Below are 16,879 nucleotides of genomic sequence, written 5' to 3'. Positions count from 1 at the left end.
TCACATGCTTAACCCTTTAATTTCTGGAGAGATTTCAGAATTGCTTCTGGCAAACAGTGACTTCTAATTGAACCCATCAATGAAGCCCCATGATTTGGAGGCACAATGTAAGATCAAAAGGAAGGTATGTGACAAATGAACATTATGACTCAGGAAAGGCTGTGATGGCTTTTGAGGCCAAAGGACCATCTCTGAATACAGAAAGACCAGGTACTAGAAGTCTCTATTGAGTATTCGGCACATTTTCTGTGGCTGTGTGGTGGGAATTGAGATGCTGGCGTGTCCCTCTACACTCTGCCGTTCTGAGCAATCTGGACCCCCAGATACGTTAATCCTGCTCTCTGCTGAGGCTTTGTGTGAGATGTTGCCTCGGCCTCGAATTTGCTTTCTGGCCAACACAAATACGTGCCAGGTCTGTTTAGACATCACTTCTGGTGCGTTTCCTATAGTCAACAAAGCTCACCCTTGAATTTTGGGAGCCCGTCACCTCAATCAATTAGGGCAGCACTTATGTTTTCTTCACCTTTAAATCCCCTACTGCTGGGGATTTTATTACCTACTGCTGGGTAGAGAGTAAAGGAACAGTACTTTGAATGACTAAGGAATTCCTCCTTTGTTGAGGTACTATGTTATTTATAATCACTTTTCCTAAACAGTGTTTAGTTCCTGGGTGTCAGTCAACCCCACAGTGTATTACATTAGCTAGAGCTTATTCTGTAACAGAGCAAGAAACCGAGGAGATAAGTGAGGTGCGGGATGTAACTGCTGAGTATGATGGCCTCGCAGAGCTCCAGGAAGTCAACGATACGAGGGACCATGCAGTTTGACCATCTTGTCAAATCCTTTCCTTTTACAGGTGAGAAAACTCTAGATGGGATAAAGTGACGCAGGTGCCACAGCCAGGCGTGGTGGAACTAGGCTGAGCACCTGGTTTGGGGTTTATACTGTAGTTTACAGAGGAAACCCTCCCAATACCGTCCTCCCACTACACTGGCCTAGTTACTTTTTCTTTTTAAGCAATGTCTCTCCCTCACCTCTCAGTTTCTGTCCTTAGACCCCAATGTCCTCTAGGGCTTGGTTATAAAAAAGAACGAGGCAACAGTTATAGAAATAGTAGGACTCTGTCCCTGTTTTGCGAAAAGCCAGGGCGCCCACCCTGAAAAGAACATAATCACCCCATATGAATGAATGCTGAGACTGCCACCCCGACCCCCACCCCGGGCGTGGCAAACCTCCACCCCTGCTGAGTGAGCCCAACTCAGTCACTCAAAACGCAAGACAGCACAGCACACACACGAACTTTTGCCACTTTTGTATTTTATTGTGGAACTGAGTTGTTTTTTTCTTTTTTCTTTTACATCAAATATCCTCAATGGAAGAGGGGATATTGCACACAAATATCATAAAAGCACTACATATTACTTTCACTGGAAACTAATTTTCTACATTAGATATGACTGGATAGGATAGAAGTGATGCAGGATTATAAGACTTAATACCATACACAGCTGCAGACTGACACAAACACCATTCAGAACGAGAGGAGTGGCAGGTGCCTCTCCGCTGGGCTCAAGACCGCTTCTTTCCAGGCCCGGAAAGAATAGGGCTGCATGCAGCACAGGTAAGCCGCGTCAGCCGCCTCTGGCCTGCTGCTGCAGGGTGTTCTGGAAAGGGCAGCCGGGTCCTGATGCCTCATCTCCATGGTCCCTGCTTTGGAGAGCTCCAAATGAGTGCAGAGAAGCTATTTTTCCCCCTTCCTTTTCAGTTTTTGATGCTGCCTTTTAAATCAACTTAATAAAGTCACAGATTTTTTTTTTAATAGTAATCATTTTAATACCAGGTGAATAACCTAATTGCTTTCAAAGAAATGTTCATCCTTAGGCTGCTTTTGATGTGTTGTTCAGTTGGTTAAAAGATAAAAGCTTACAGTTCCTTTCAAGTGGAAACAGGATCTTCTAAATCTGAAGCGCAAAAAAAAAAAGTTATTACTCTAACTCACAATATCATTACTGAGCAAGAACCTCCTGTGACAGGTGACTAAAGCGAGGCAAGAAAAGCAATTTCAGAATCGTAGAACAGCTCCTGAGAGCTGAAATTTGGTAATAGAGGGAAAATGGAAGGTGGTAAAATTTCTATTAGCAAATGACTTAATCTTATTAAATGAGTATTGAAAACCTCCTAAACTGTGTAAGCTATTGGAGACACTTAAAACATTCATATACACTGGGGAAACCATTCACTATGATATGTAAGGTTAAGAAAAAAAAATTTTTTTTGAACTCCATGGAAAATGGCATTTGGGGGAGAGGGGTTAAGTCATTGTATCCAGTCCACCACAAGACTGAGAAAGCATGCATGGGAGTTGGGTTTTGAGAAAGGGGATAGAATTAGTTAAAATTGAAAATGGAGGATCATCTCTAACATTTAGTCTCCACAGAATTTTGCTTAAGAATACTACCCAAAAGGTCATGATCATGAGTGCTAGCTATCCTGATGGGATCCCATCATTTAAACGGAGTGTGAATTTCTTCCACTCAAATATTCAATCTATACAATTGGACTAAGTAATCAGTGTGCATAAAGCTCCTAGAAGTCTGTGTCAATCTTTAGCTCTCACTATGAATGTACATGGTACATCGTGATGCCTGCTACTAAACTAATCGTGTATTTATGGAACTAGCAAAATTAGGTTAGTCACCCAGGTAAGAAACGTTTCTGGAAGGACAGGCGCAATCTGTAATGCAAATATTGGCTTTCCTGGTATACTCAGGCTCTGTGGTCATCACTGAGAACAATGGATGGAGAAGGGCACTGATACATTTCATAGGAAAAAGAGCCACCTGACTAATGACAGCTTTTGTATATTTTCCCCATTAAATCCCACAGCAAAAGAAAAAAAAGAGTGGGCTAGAATGGCTATAATTGAAAACTGGCTGTAGTTCTCCTGAAATGTTTCTATTTTTAAAAAAGCAAAGTAATGTGTTAAATAAATTTAATTTGGGAAACTGGAAAATAATTCCATCTTCTAACAGAAAAATCAACCAGAGGTCTGGATTTGGCAAGAATGCTGGAAATCTGTTTCTCTTCCCATGCATTACGTGATCTAACTTAACAACTAATCATTAAGTAATTATCTTGAATATCTTAGGTTGTCTCATAAGTTTGAAGTAGATGAGTTTACACTCAATGAAATTCATTTTTTCACAATGAGTTTTCCATCATGTGTTAATTTGTTTGTACCCTTGTTCACTATTTTGTTCTTTAGGACTTGAAAAAAAAAGTGGAGTAATAAATAAAAGCTGAATTTCTAGAGAAGCCTAAAAAAAATAGAATATTAATTTTTTAAAAATTAAACATTTGAAAATGTAATTCACAGCATTAAGTAGACTGCATAGGTCCTCAGTGAAGGGACCCTGAAGAAGCATTGTCTAAACCCTCATAGTAGTTAGCAGTGCAAAACATACACTTTACCAGACAAAAATAAACTACAATGTTACTTCGGAAATAAATAACTAACATAGAAAATAAAATGAGGTCATTGGTCACTACTCCGTAGATCTTCGAGTCTGTAGGAAACGCAACATGACAGAGCACATAGCACAGTTGTCACTGAGAAGTTTGCCACATCTGAACCCCGGGGGCATTGATCTGCAACTTGAAACTTGACATCAGTTTTAATCATGATCTGGCTTCCCAGACTCATAGTTCAATAATGACAATGATGGAAATGATCTCTGAACTCTACATGATGAACCGTTTTCAATGTATTACTTTCAATGTATTACTTCTTTATTTATTTATTTATTTATTTTTTTTTTTCAGAAAAAAAATCCCAAAGCAAATTTTCGCTAGGGTTCTTTGAACTTGTCTTAGCTCTTTTACCTCGTGGTTGAAGATCTTGACAGAAGTATGTAGGATATCACTGGATGATGTAAAGGCCTGGAAAAGGAGTCTACCATGCCATTCTCCCCTACTCTCAAATAGCACGTACTCAGGTTTTTTTATGTTATGGGAATCAAGGGGTGGGAGGTATCACTATTCCTGGTAGTTATGGATTTTAATAAATATTATCACTGCAATATCAGACTTCAGTCTCACCAGAACTTCAACAAACATTATTCATTTTTCTGTCTTATGAAACAGTTGGAAAAAAAAAAAAAAAAAAGACTGTCACTTGAAAATTTTCTTTGCATTTTCCTGCAAATGAAAACATTTGTTAAAAAAGTTCATCTATGAAAAGTTCTCACATACCTAAAAAAAAAAAAAAATTCTTCTGTACACTTGTTCCCATAATTATGCTGAAATTAATGGAAAATTTAAAAAAAGCCAATGTAAGACAAAGGAAGGTAAATACTGTACACTTGCTAAGAACCTCTTCCACCATAAGATTCACTGTTTTCCCAGTTCTGATCATAGAAGCCATTTCCACCTTGAACTTGCAGAAGCCATGAAAGGCTCAACGTGTTTGGCTGAGGGACCACAGGGGCACTAAGGTGGTATCCCCCATGCATGACTCAGCATCAAACAGTTGCACCAATCAGATCAGCTTCAAGTACCCCCACGCGCACACACATGCTCCTGTAACTGGAGTAGCTATAATCCTACACGGATGTTTTATAAACTTGCTGTCTCACGTTAAAAAATAATAAGTGCATCAAGTATCTTTGTACATTCAAGTCACTTCCTAAGGCAAATTGTCTACTGTATGTACTCCCAACTGCTTTGGTATTTGCTTGTTAATTGGGGTGGACATGGGTGCTTCCGCATGCAGGTTAACTGACTCAGAGCGGACTAACTGGGTGCAGATGCTGGGAGCATGCCTTAGATCAGTCTACTTGTGTGTTGGAAGAGTCTGAGAGTTCTGACTGGGGCTCAAACCACTCGCATGTCCAATCTGCGCTCGGTACGTTATGTCAGTGTGCAGCCTTCAAACTGAAGGAGCTTAATTAAGGCGTGAAAAATCTCACAGGTCCTCATAACAAGTTTTGTTCTTTTTGTTTTCTTCCAGCCAACTTGTTTTAGAAAATTAAGACCCTTTTTGATGACTCAGACTGACACAAATTGAAAACTCTGTCTATGTAGATTACAGAATACAGACTGCCTGAGAAAATGCAGACCGAATTGGCCATTTTCTCTTCCTTACTCCACCCTGCTCTCTCTTTTTCCTCTCTGGGAATCTCACCAGCACTCTCTACCATTATATCTCCTTCTCTTGCATTCTTTTTCTTTCTCATTCTCTTTCTCTCTCTCTCTCCTGCGTTCTTTCTTTGTGCGCGCATTCCCTCTCACTTTCTCTCTTTCTAAGACAAATACCTAGCAGAAGTCAGTTGGGTTTGCTAGTGCATGGTTTCCAAATGTTCAGCAGAGATGAACTGGGGTAGGTAATTTTGCAGTAACTTGAACCCTACTGTGGGAATACTGTAACTTCCCTTAGCAATCAGCAACAACTGAGACATATTAGTGACTTGCGTATAGCGTTTGGCAGGTAACAGTTCAGCAACTTATTTCGATGAATTGACTTTTTAGAAAAGGTGATTTCAAATCGAAGAATTTCTGGAAACAAAGTTCCAATCCTGTGGTGTGGCTGGCCTTGGTCTCTACAATTCGATCTTGCATGCAGGGAAGGATTCATCTTGCATAACCACTGTGCTGCTACTTGCTAAAACCATGATGTTGAGGTCTTGCTGTTTCTCATGGGTTTCCTGGTACCATTCCCTCATCACTTCTGAGTCATGGGTCGGGATCAGGGTCACCTGCAGGGAGAGAGGAACTAGCTTAAAGGCAGAGCTGGAAATCAGGTGAGAAAAATAGAACAATAAGGTATTAATTAGACCGACAGGGGAAAGGAAGGAAAATTTTCTATTTTCCTCAAGAAATGCAAAGGACTTTTAACTTATATTTTCCAGGAACCAGAATAAAGCTGGAAAGAAAAAAAAAAAAAAAATCAAGTTTTTCTGGGAAGAATTGAAGACTAGAACCAAAAACAACTAATGATTCATCAATTAGTTCACCTATAAAACTGACCTCTGTCAGTTTTTTAATTCTTTCATGTTAAGACAAGAAGTGCTTCAGTTAAGGAAGAATTTCTTGTATTTCCTTTAACATACCTGGTAAGTTTTCTATCAAAGATATTGTACATTTAATCCAAGGAGCTTTGGTTATTATTGAAGTTCAAAGCCCTCTAACACTTCGTATTGAGAACAAAGATTTGTATCTTTAACGTGTATGTGGATGGGGATGGAAAAGTGTGGTAAGTGGGTACTGGTCTGAATAATAAAAATTCCATCAGTATTCCTTAAGAGGCCACTGGTGCTTCTCATGAAATTTCACATGATTAACTAACAAGTAATACTATTTATTATTATGCAAACACAGTGTACTACCTAGCCAGACAATCAGCTCTAATGCATCTTTTGGAGCAAAAATTAATATAAGACCCGGTATTATATCATACTATATTATACTATATTATACTGGGTCTTATAGTAAAATAAGACCGGGTCTTATATTAATTTTTGCCCCAAAACATGCATTAGAGCTGATTGGCCAGCTAGGTCTTATTTTCGGAGAAACATGGTATGTGACTGTGCAGACAAATACAACTTAGATAAGCAAAGATCACAGCCGAAAGAATAGCACGTGGTTCTTGGCCAGTCATGATGTTTGTGAGTTGGGAATATCCTGGTGGGGACCACCACCAGCAGTGCTCCTCCTGTGGCGTTTCACATGCATAGTTGGTTTTCTAAATGGCCACACTCCTAGCTTTGGTCTATTTGTGAAACATAAAGCAGTAAAAACAATTCCTTAGCAGATTTCACATGGAAATACGACCACTTTGATTCATACACACATACTCTTGGTATATTAGGGGGAAGGACAAGTGATCTTAGGCTCATTTTGCAGATAAGTAAATTACGCCTCAGGGTGGTAAAGTGGCTTTCCTCCCAGGCCATGGTTGTTATTGGTGTCCAGAATAATATTTTAGACGACCTTCTGTGTGTGAAATCCACTTTGTCCTCAGGATATTTCAGGAGTGACAGACCCATGGGGCACCACACAATCACAAGACAAAGAGTCCTTCCCTCCACCTCTGGCCACGGCTCCTCATGCAGTGCAGACGCTATCCTGGAGCTCTTACCTGCATGTTGCTGCCCCATTGGGCCTTCCCTTCCAGCAAGGCATCCAGGACAGCCCGGCTGGGCTCCTCAGCAGCGGGGTCATTCCCACTCACCACGTAGTAGGACGACCTTACTCTCTTGAAAAATTCAACATCGACGTTCTTACTATTGCTGTGGTTGGGAATATAGCACAGGTCCAAATACACAGGGGGGCCTGGAGGCACAGCTGAGGGCTTGGCCGTCTTGGTGGTTCCTGGTCCTGGGTGAATTAACAAAGGGAAAGCCAGGGTCACAGGAATTGAAGAGACCCACAGGTCCTGTACACCTTCCCTACTCATCCTCAAGAAGGTCCATAGGACATGAAAAGGGGGGCCAGGCATTTCCCTCTCTTTGTAGAGGGCATTTAGTAGTGGCAATTTGAGAAGATATAAGGAGGTTGTTTGCCATCTCACCAGGAAATGAAGAATGGAAAGGTTTCCCTTTGTGGCCTGCCCATTAGGAAGTAAGAAGAGTTTCAAGGCATTCCCAAACAATGGAACTAAATGGTAATACTTCTCCTAAAAGAGGTACTACTGTGCATCTTAATTTGAAACATGATCTAAAAAATAGATTTTAGAAGTCAAAAGGAAGCAGCTGCATTTGGTAAACTATAGGTAAGCAATGTAATCCCTGTTAGGGTCTCACTTGAGAGCAACTTGGCCACAACTGAGTATCATACTCTAACATTTGACCTAGTAAATGGTTCAGATCTTATCCTCATATGATTCCCAAGGCCCTCAGCACCTTAACCTCAATCACACACTGATGAAACGCCATTTTCTCCCCTTAGCACAGGACTCTGAAAAGTGAGATACCTCAGCCTACACGAGGCTGGATACCAAGCTTTGGCAAGAGGAAGGTTCAGAAAGACGAGGCTTTCTCTAGCCAATCAGGACATACCAGACTGGGGAAAGTCACCTGGCTGCTAACATTCCCAGTCTAGGTCAGAAAAGGCCTGGGCAAAGTAAAAAGATTCAGATTAACCCAAAAGTTTCCTGGCATCTTGTTTGAGGAGCTCGCATTCTGACTTGTTCTAGTTAGAAGGTTTAAACTTTTTGAAACATTAATAGAACTAGCATTCTAAGGCAGTGTTCTTCACCCTGGCTGCAAAATTAGAATCACCTAGCAAGCGTAATGCTGATGCCCAGGCCCCTCGCCCCAGGGTCTGACATAATGGGGTTGGGGTGAGGGCCTGGGCACCACCATCTTTTAAGAGCACCCTAGATAATTCTAATGTACAGCTGGTCTGAGTCCACTGCTGTACAGTCATTTAAAATACCAGCTGGATACTTAATCCTATTTCCTTTCTCCATGGGATGTTTAGACTGTCATCCTAGAGTCAAAACCACCAGTGAACTCCATGAACTGTCCAGTTTTATTTTTAGGGGGTTGGAGAAGTGATGAGAAACAGTTAACTGATATTTAGATATACTGAGTCATTTTATAAATAGACGAACCAGCCATTTTAATGAATCTGAGCTGAAAACCCTCAAAATATCTATGTATAGGCCACCCAAAGAACTCTGACTTATAGAAGTTTATGAGTTACAGTTCTAATAATTAAAAATGCCGGTAATTTTCCCTTGCGCACTAAATCACTACCATCAACACCAAATGAACATTGCTCATATAGAAGAACAAGCTGAGTAAACTGCCAAAAGTCGACCCAGATTTGTTTTAAAAATCAATTAATAGTGCAATTTTGTCTTTTTAGAAATCTATTAGGGTGCTCACTTTGGCAGGATGTATACCGGAAATCTTTTCGAAAAGCATCTTCAAATTAACTCATCTTTACTTATTACTTTGCCTTAAAATTATCACTTTAAATGACAAAAATATTTTAAAAAATCAATTGTGTGGGCTAGAGTATACATGTTAGGCAAGTTGGGTAGCAAATTTCAGTTGGCTTTTATCTGTTTGAATGGATTTCGTGTTTTATCCATGCAGGTCAGTTGTCACCTCTTGTAGACCAAAGGGTTCATTATCTGGTGGTTTTCCATTAATTCTAAACATGAATAAATTGTTCTCTACAAGCATGTAAAAAAGAGGAAATCTGATGAGAACTGAGTCTTGAAATTGGTCCTCCATGTTGATTAAAGTAAAACTTTGCAGTTGTAATGCTTCCTAAAAGGTAATGAATTTGAAAGTACCAATGTTCATCTATCAGATGTTCCCTAATAAAGCAAGGAAATGTTATTTAAGTTATTTTTGCTTTACATATTTGGGTCAATTTACATTACTTTGTGAACTGTGGTCTAAAATCCCAGAATAACTACATAAAGGAAATAAAATGTATTAATGCAAATCCCTGTGATTGGTTGGAAGCAAAATGAAGCTGGGCCGTCAGAGATCTGTTCCATCAAAAACCCAGGTCATTGCTGAGAACTTTATCAATGTGGGAATCGGAACCAAAACAGTAATGATCATAAGTCAGGGATATTGCTCCTGCCATATGCAATTTCAATCTGAAATAGAATTCTGAGTCTCTGTTAGCAAGACTGTGGGGATAAGAAGGAGATAAGAAGAGCCTTCAATATTCTTCTCTCAATTTGTTCTGGGTACCTACTGGTCAACTAAAATTATGGTATTTGTTGGCTGATAAGAAAACAGAGCATTGTCTTCAGCGAGGATGTAGCCCTAGCCTGATGATGTTTTAAGAAAAATGTTTATAATTTTTTAAATTTTAAAATGTTACAAGAGTTTTATTTTTGAAATTTTTAATGAAAAAAAAAGGAATCTAAATCTTGGGCCTATGCTAATTATTCCAGGCTTGGCTTGGAACTCTGGTTCTCCCTAGGCCTTTGGGTGCTCCTGGCCTGTACCTGAGCTTCATTCTGGAGCCAGCATAGCTGAAGCCATTGCCAACAGTTTTCTAAAGGAGCTTGAAACACATCTCCTTGGTTCTGAAGGTTCAGAACAAGGCTGCAGTTGCTGTGTTGCAGAATGAAGCAAACCCAGGAATCACATCTGGTGAATCAGAGCTGCTCTGGGCCATATGCCGGGCTATCCCCAAGCCTACGGGCTACAGGGGGGCCGAGATCTATACCTTTTGGCAGAAAAGAATGGTAAAGGGAAGGGAGAGCACCCAGCTGTGCTGTCTCATCTTCCCAGCACAAAGCCAAATGGAAATTCAAAGGTTCCAGGTAAAAGCAGACTAGTTGTGGGCTGTATCAGGATCCTGGCACCGTCCACCTACCTGTAGTTGCAGTCTTTACCGATTTGGATGTGGAGACATTGGTGGCATTCTTGGTCTCCTTGTCTTTCTCTTCCCCACGTGCAGCTTTGACCTCAGGAGTGGTGGTGGGTTTTGATGCTTTTTCTACAGATTCCTTCTTCTTAGGAGAAGCCACTCTGGACATCTTATCTGAGGATTCTTTCAAGCCCCCTGGTTTTGGTGAAGCCGCAGAGGGTTTGGACTTCCCATCACTCTTTTTGACAGGTGAAGATGACTTGGTCTTTGTCCCTGGCTTTTTGGTTTTGGTCTTCTCTTTCAGGTCTTTCTTCAGAGCTTTGCCCAGGTTCTGCTCAATGGCCAAGGCCTCTGGGTCCATCATGGACACATCAGGGTGGCGTGGAGAAGGGCTGCGGTCCTGCATGGGGGCCGGAGGTGGGTCCATGTGTTTGTATGTAATGGTTTTGTCTGTGGGGATGGTTTCTGATTCATCTTCGGAGTCGATATTCGCATCAGCGGTGATGGAGGGGCACTCTTCTGTCTCTGGAGGGACATCGGAGTCGGTCTGGGATGGGGCTGACTCACTGACTGAGGTGGGAGGGGTTTCATCACATTGTCGCCCTTGTGGCTTTCCTCCTGGAGGTGGTGGGGCGCCCCCTGACTGAGTGAGGGGCTTCTCAGATTCTTCAGTTGCCTCTTCACTGGCAAACCATTCAAGAGGATTAGGATTAATGAAGGAAGGTGACAGCTCTGTCTTGGGATGCTTGTATTCACAGGAGGATACAAGGCATAAGTCAACATCCTGGCGAGCCTCTGAGGGGGACTTCTTTTCTGTAGGGTAGCACTGGTCTGAAGTCTCATAGGAATATGTAGACCCCAGGGGGGTTCTAGTGACTTTCTCTGAAGTCTCATAACAGTATGTGGAAGTATCAGGGGTTCGTGTAGTTTTTGTAGCGGTCTGATAGGAGTAACTTTCAGACTCAGGGAAACTGGAAATTTTCTCAGTGGTCTCATAAGAGTAGCTGGAATCCCCAACTCTGTGGCCACCATCTTCAGAGTCGTCATAGCCATTGCTGATGTCATCCAGCAGCCTTCTAGACCTCTCAGTCTTTTCATAGTTGTAACCACTGATTTCAGGGGTTCTTATCGTCTTCTCACTTATCTCATATGAGTACCCACCCTCTTCGGGGGTCCGTGTGGTCTTTTCAGTAATTTCACAGGCATAGCCACCATCTTCAGGTGTCTTAGTGGTTTTCTCAATGGTCTCATAGGAGTAGCCACTGTCACATGGGGATTTAATAGTTCTCTCTGTCTTCTCATAGGAATAGCTACTCATATCTGGGGCCCGGGTATTCTCATGAGACTCATAGTCATAACCTTCTTCATCTTGGGACCTAGTTGTTTTCTCAGGCTTTTGATAGGCATAGCTGAAGTTACCAGGTGTCTTCCCTCCGTTGTCCTTCTCCATACCAGATGTGGTCAAATCTCTATTCAAGGCTAGATGGTGTTGCATCGTATCAAATAGCATTGAGGCACGGTAGCCATAGGGCTCTGTGGATGTTGCGTCCATTGATGGAAGAGAGGAAGTGTGGCAAGCCATGTTCTCTTTGCCTACAGAGGTAGAATCTGAAAAACTAGGTGAATTTAAAGGAGAGGACTCTCTTGGGGTGAGTGGAGAGATATCAGATTTTGGTGACAGCTTCTCTCCTTCCAGGCTTTGCACGTTTTCAGAGGTGAGTGAGGCATATAAGGATATATTTCTGGGAGGGGCGACATCAGATAGCATATCTTCTTGGAGAGGAGAAGCTATCTGAGAAGGGGTATGTGCAGAAGAGGTGGATGGGGAGACCTCGACCTGAGATACTGAGATGAGCTCAGAAAGATCATTATCTTGAGTGTAGGATGGCTCCTCCATTGGTGGTATCTTATGTGATAAACTAGAATCCTGCATGTCAGAAGGACTGTAGTCCACCTCAGTTGGCCCATTTTCAGTGATGTGAAGCATACTTGCACCCACCGTAGGGTGGTCTGGAGACTGTCGACTGAAGTCCATAGCAAGGGAGTGCTCAGGGGATTCTTGACCAAACTCGATGGACATTGAGGATTGTTCAGACCGGTGATCTTGAACTGGTGTTCTGGATTTGGCTGTTTTAGGGGAGAAGTCTGGTGGAGAAATTGACATTGGTCTTGGGCATTCTTCTTTAGAGGGAGACATTTCTGTTTCCTGGAAGGTGGTAGGCGTTTGCACAACAGACACAGAAAGGGAGTCATCTACTTCTGTGGAATGTGGGGACCCAACCTCAGCATGCAGAGAGGGAGACACGTCATCTGTTGTTGGCTCCGGAAATGAGCTCGTAGCCACAGAAGCTGTGGAGACTGAGGCCACACCCTCCATATGAGAGTATGTATCTTCTGCCACACCCTCATCAACAGGAGTAGCTGACTTGTCTGAGACAGTGCCTTCAGAAATGGACATTTTAGTGTCTTCTTTAAAAGATCCGAACTGACTGACATCTATTTGTGTAGGAGAAACATCTCCTCCTAACTTCCTTTCATCTAAAGCCAGTCCTGATTGAGAACTCATGGGTTCAATATCGTCAGTTTTCTTTTGTTGACCAAAGTCTTCCTTTATTGGTATAAAGTCTGTGCCTTTCCCTTCCTGTTTGTCTTGGGAAAGACCAGTGGAAATCATGCCAGAAACTGGGCTTATTTGGTCTGGAAAGCCTTGTTTTCCATTCTTTCTTTCAAAGGGGCTTTCCGTACATCTACCAGGAACCTTGTCTTCAACACTTAGAAAACTTTCATATGCAGACTCAGATCCGATTAGTGGGGGGCTCCGCAAAGGAGACAGAACTTTTTCAATAGGAGACTCTGAGTCAGGCACAGGTTCATCCATGGGGCTTATGGAAGCCCTTTCACTCTCATCTTTGGCATCACTGAATTCAAAACTCACTGGAACTGCTGGTGGTTTCTCAATGACTTCTGTGGGGAGGTGACTGGATTTCTCATCGGTGGGAGATTGGTAGTAAGGTGTGTGGCCAGCACTGCCAGTCACAGACTGAGAGGGAGACACCACTTCCAGGGTCTTATCCTCAGGACTAGCATGTTCTTCAACTACTTCTTGGGTCACCTCAGGAGACACTGGGGCTGCTTCTGCCTTTGCTGAGACTTTAATCTCATTGGGTGTCAGAGAAAAGTTCACACTACGTTCACCCAGAGGGGTCTTTTCTATGGGCGGAGACGGACTCAAGGATGGGCTCTTGGATGGACTAAGTTTTTCATCTGAAACTGCTGAGACAGTGTCTTTAATAGCCAGCGTGGCACTGGCTTTCATATCTTTCTCTTCAGAGCAGTAAACATCACGTAGAATAGATTTGCTAAATTTGTCTTCCTCCATGGATGAGGGTGGTGAAATGGTGGAGGCTGAGGCATTGTAATCTTTCCCATCAGTGGCATCTGTTTTTGATCCTTCAGATAACCCACTGAGCGATGTGACAGCAGGTTTGGAGTATTCCTGAGAATACAGCAAAGATTCATATTTGGTGATATTTACAAACTCTTGAGATGGGGACTCTGTCTCTTCATTGTTGGTCTCGTCACTCATCACATCACGAGGAGTAGACATCTCATCCATTGGGGTGGGCTCACTGGATATCTCAATGGTAGACTGAGTGTAGCCGGAAGTGGCAGTGAATTCTTCAGGCTGGTCTTCGCGATTCTCCTCATCAGAAGCGGTGGCCTCACTCTCCGAGCCTCCAGGTAATGTCTCATCATGAATTGAAGACGCAGGTTCCCGGGCAGGAGACTGGGCTCCCAGTTGCTTGGTCGAAGTGGTAAGGAATCCGTACTGATCCTCAGCACCACCAGCCTCCGCAGCCTTATCAACCACGGCCATCACATAATCTTCAGCTTCGGCTCTTTCAGGCCCATATTCTTCCTCTCTGGCATCCTCAGCTTTGTCCTCCTCATCACCCTCCTCTTCAGATTGTTCAGCTTCTCCTTTCTCCACCGCCTCGTCCATGTCTTCTTCTGCTCGGTCATCACCACTGACCACAGACTCCCTCTTCCCCTTGATGTGCACATCTGCCTCGGCCTTCGCACTTTCTTCCTCCTCCGCGAGACTGTGCCTGGAGGTGCTCACACATACATTTTCTTCACCATCCTCTTCTGGCTCCTCTGCCTCCTCAGTTTCTGCCTTCTCCTCATAGTCTCCAGTCTCTGAGGATTCTTCAAAACCTGCTCCTTCATCTTCAAATTTTTCAATGTCATCCACCCCCTGCTTCTCGACTGGCTCCAGCTCCTCGGGTGTTTGCTCACATTCACCCTCCCCTTCGGTGGTGGTGATTCCCTCATCAGGGGACTCGGCAGGACCTTTGATGACTTCTGTCTCTTTCTGGATGACGTAGGCTTCGACCGGCTCAGTTTCCTTCAGTTTCTCTTCACCGTCAATCAACTCCAGCTGAGGCTTGATGTCTTTCGCTACATCGACCTCTTCAGCCTTTAGCTCTTCAAAGTCCTTGGTTAGATCCTCGGGGGATGACATCAGGGACCTCTCAGCTTCCAGTTCTTTGGCAGGGCCAGTGGTTGCTATTCCAGCTGCCGCCGCTGCCACAGCCGCTGCAGAGGCCACAGTGCTGATGGCTGCAGCTGCAGCCTCTGTTGGCTTGCCTTCCTTCTTAACGACTTTAATTTTCCCCTTCTCCTTTAGCTTCCCGGCAGCAGCAGATTCCTTCTTGACAGACTCTTCCTTCTTGGGTACTTTTGGTTTTAATGCAGCTGGTTTTTTTGCTTCAGAAAGCGAAGTAGATGATTTCTTTGAGTCTTTAGGAAGTTTCTTAATTTCTTTTTTGGGTTCCTTTTCTTCCTTTTTAATTTCCTTCTTTTCTTCCTTCTTAACTTCCTTCTTGGCTTCCTTCAGTGGTGTTTCTTTCTTAACCTCTTTCTTGGATTCTTTTTTCTCCTCTTTCTTGATTTCTTTTTTGACTTCCTTTTTCACCTCTTCCTTTTTTGTTTTTTCCTCCTTCTTAATAAGGGTTTTGTCCTCCTTTTTAGCCACTTCTTTCTTTGGCTTTTCCTTCTCCTCTTTCTTTTCTTCAGATTTTGCCTTTGTTTCCTTTTTCACTGTCTTCTCCTTGCTGACTTTGGGTTTGACGTCTGTGGCTTGCTTTTCAGCCACCTCGGCTTTCACTGGCGGCTGCTCTTCTTTGCTGGGCACCTCCTTTTCGGTCACTGGTTTGGTCTCTGTTTTTACTGGCTTGTCTTTTTTCACTGTTACCTTTTCTTTGCTTTCAACTTTGGGTGGCTTTTCCACGTGATTCGCTTTTGTGACCTCAGAGGTTTCTTCTTTAGACTCCTTTCGCACAGATTTGCTGGCCAGTGGTTTTGTGGCTGGCTTCAGACTTTCTCGGCTATCGGCCCTCTGTTTCAGTTTTACTTGTTTCACAGCAGGAGTGGCCACCTGGCCAGTTAGATCCTTCTGGGTGGCCAGCGGCTGTTTCAGGAAGTCTAAATGTTTGAGCTTTTCCAGTCCTTCCAGGATATTGTATTGAGTGCTGTTTCCAGGAAATAGGACTCGGATGATTTTCTCTGCAGGATTTGCTGGATGCCACACAATCAAAGATGAGACTGACGTTAAGTAGGAAATTGGGATATCTATTTCTTGACCATTAGGCAGGATTAGTTCAGCCTTGTCTTTGTTGGTGCCAGTCCATTGCTGCATAAAATACTGCATTTCCTTGCTGCTCTTGACTGGATTAAGCACATACATCTCAAGTTTACCAACTCCCATTTTTTGGAAAAGAATGACAGGATCAATGGTATTGCCTACACTTCTGTAGAGAGGTTCTGGTTTCATGGACAATTTGTTTAGGTACTGGAGAGTGAAGCAAGCTTCTTCAATGCTTCTCTTCATCTTGATGTTTGGCTCTGGGTTTTTCAGATTTTCAGGGACATTGAGAAATACAACTCCTAAGTCAGGGGAGATGAGGTTTTTCATCCAGTCACTATTGGTGGTAGAGCCCTGAGACTGTTCTTCCTCAAGCTCTGCAATTTTCCGCTGTAGCATGCTGTTGATTCCAGGCAAATTGTCATCCCCAATGTGGGTGAGCAGGATGGAGTCCACTCGGTCCAAGTGTCGGATGAGCTTCCAGAAGCAGGATTTTCTTTCTGATCCTCCGTTGATGAGCATATTGAATCCGTTCACTGCAAACAATGCAGAATCGCCCCTCCCTCCTGGAAAAATGTAGCAACAGGGCTTGGAGAGCTTTAGAAATCCACCCGACGTGGGAGGTTCTAGGATATCAAAGGGAGATGGGACTTCCACTGATTCTGAGAGATACTCAGTAAACTCGGAAAGTCCTTCCATTTCTGGCAATATAGAAGCTGAGTTGAGTTTAATATTAATGAAGTCTTGGAGATTGTGTCTGTCAAGATTGGAGTTCTTCCAGTCCCCTTCTTCGGGACAGAAGAGGGTTAAACTAGCTTTGTTGGCAGGATGGGTGGTACTCAGTAATTCCCCAATCTAGGATTTAAAAAAGTAATAATAAACAGA

At 42.9% G+C, this 16,879-nt stretch overlaps 1 protein-coding gene across 3 annotated transcripts in view; it reads right to left on the bottom strand.

Annotated features, from left to right (window-relative positions):
• Nucleotides 1–3,833: 3,833 nt before the first annotated feature.
• MAP1B (microtubule associated protein 1B) overlaps nucleotides 3,834–16,879 on the bottom strand; it is a 93,793-nt gene continuing 80,747 nt past the window's right edge. For all 3 annotated transcript variants that reach the window (XM_019728087.3, XM_074328851.2, XM_019728088.3), the window contains 3 exons: nucleotides 10,354–16,849; nucleotides 7,139–7,377; nucleotides 3,834–5,753 (listed from right to left, as the gene is read on the bottom strand). In XM_019728087.3, coding sequence (XP_019583646.2) covers nucleotides 5,598–5,753; nucleotides 7,139–7,377; nucleotides 10,354–16,849 — 6,891 coding nt within the window. In that variant the 3' untranslated portion in view covers nucleotides 3,834–5,597. The remainder of the gene's footprint in view (nucleotides 5,754–7,138; nucleotides 7,378–10,353; nucleotides 16,850–16,879) is intronic.

Source organism: Rhinolophus sinicus, chromosome 3, assembly GCF_057876585.1.
Source record: "Rhinolophus sinicus isolate RSI-liver-muscle chromosome 3, RSI-T2T, whole genome shotgun sequence".
NCBI classification, from domain to species: Eukaryota; Metazoa; Chordata; class Mammalia; order Chiroptera; family Rhinolophidae; genus Rhinolophus; species Rhinolophus sinicus.
Note: the sequence above shows the minus strand (reverse complement) of the source record. Positions and strands in the feature narration are given on the sequence as shown.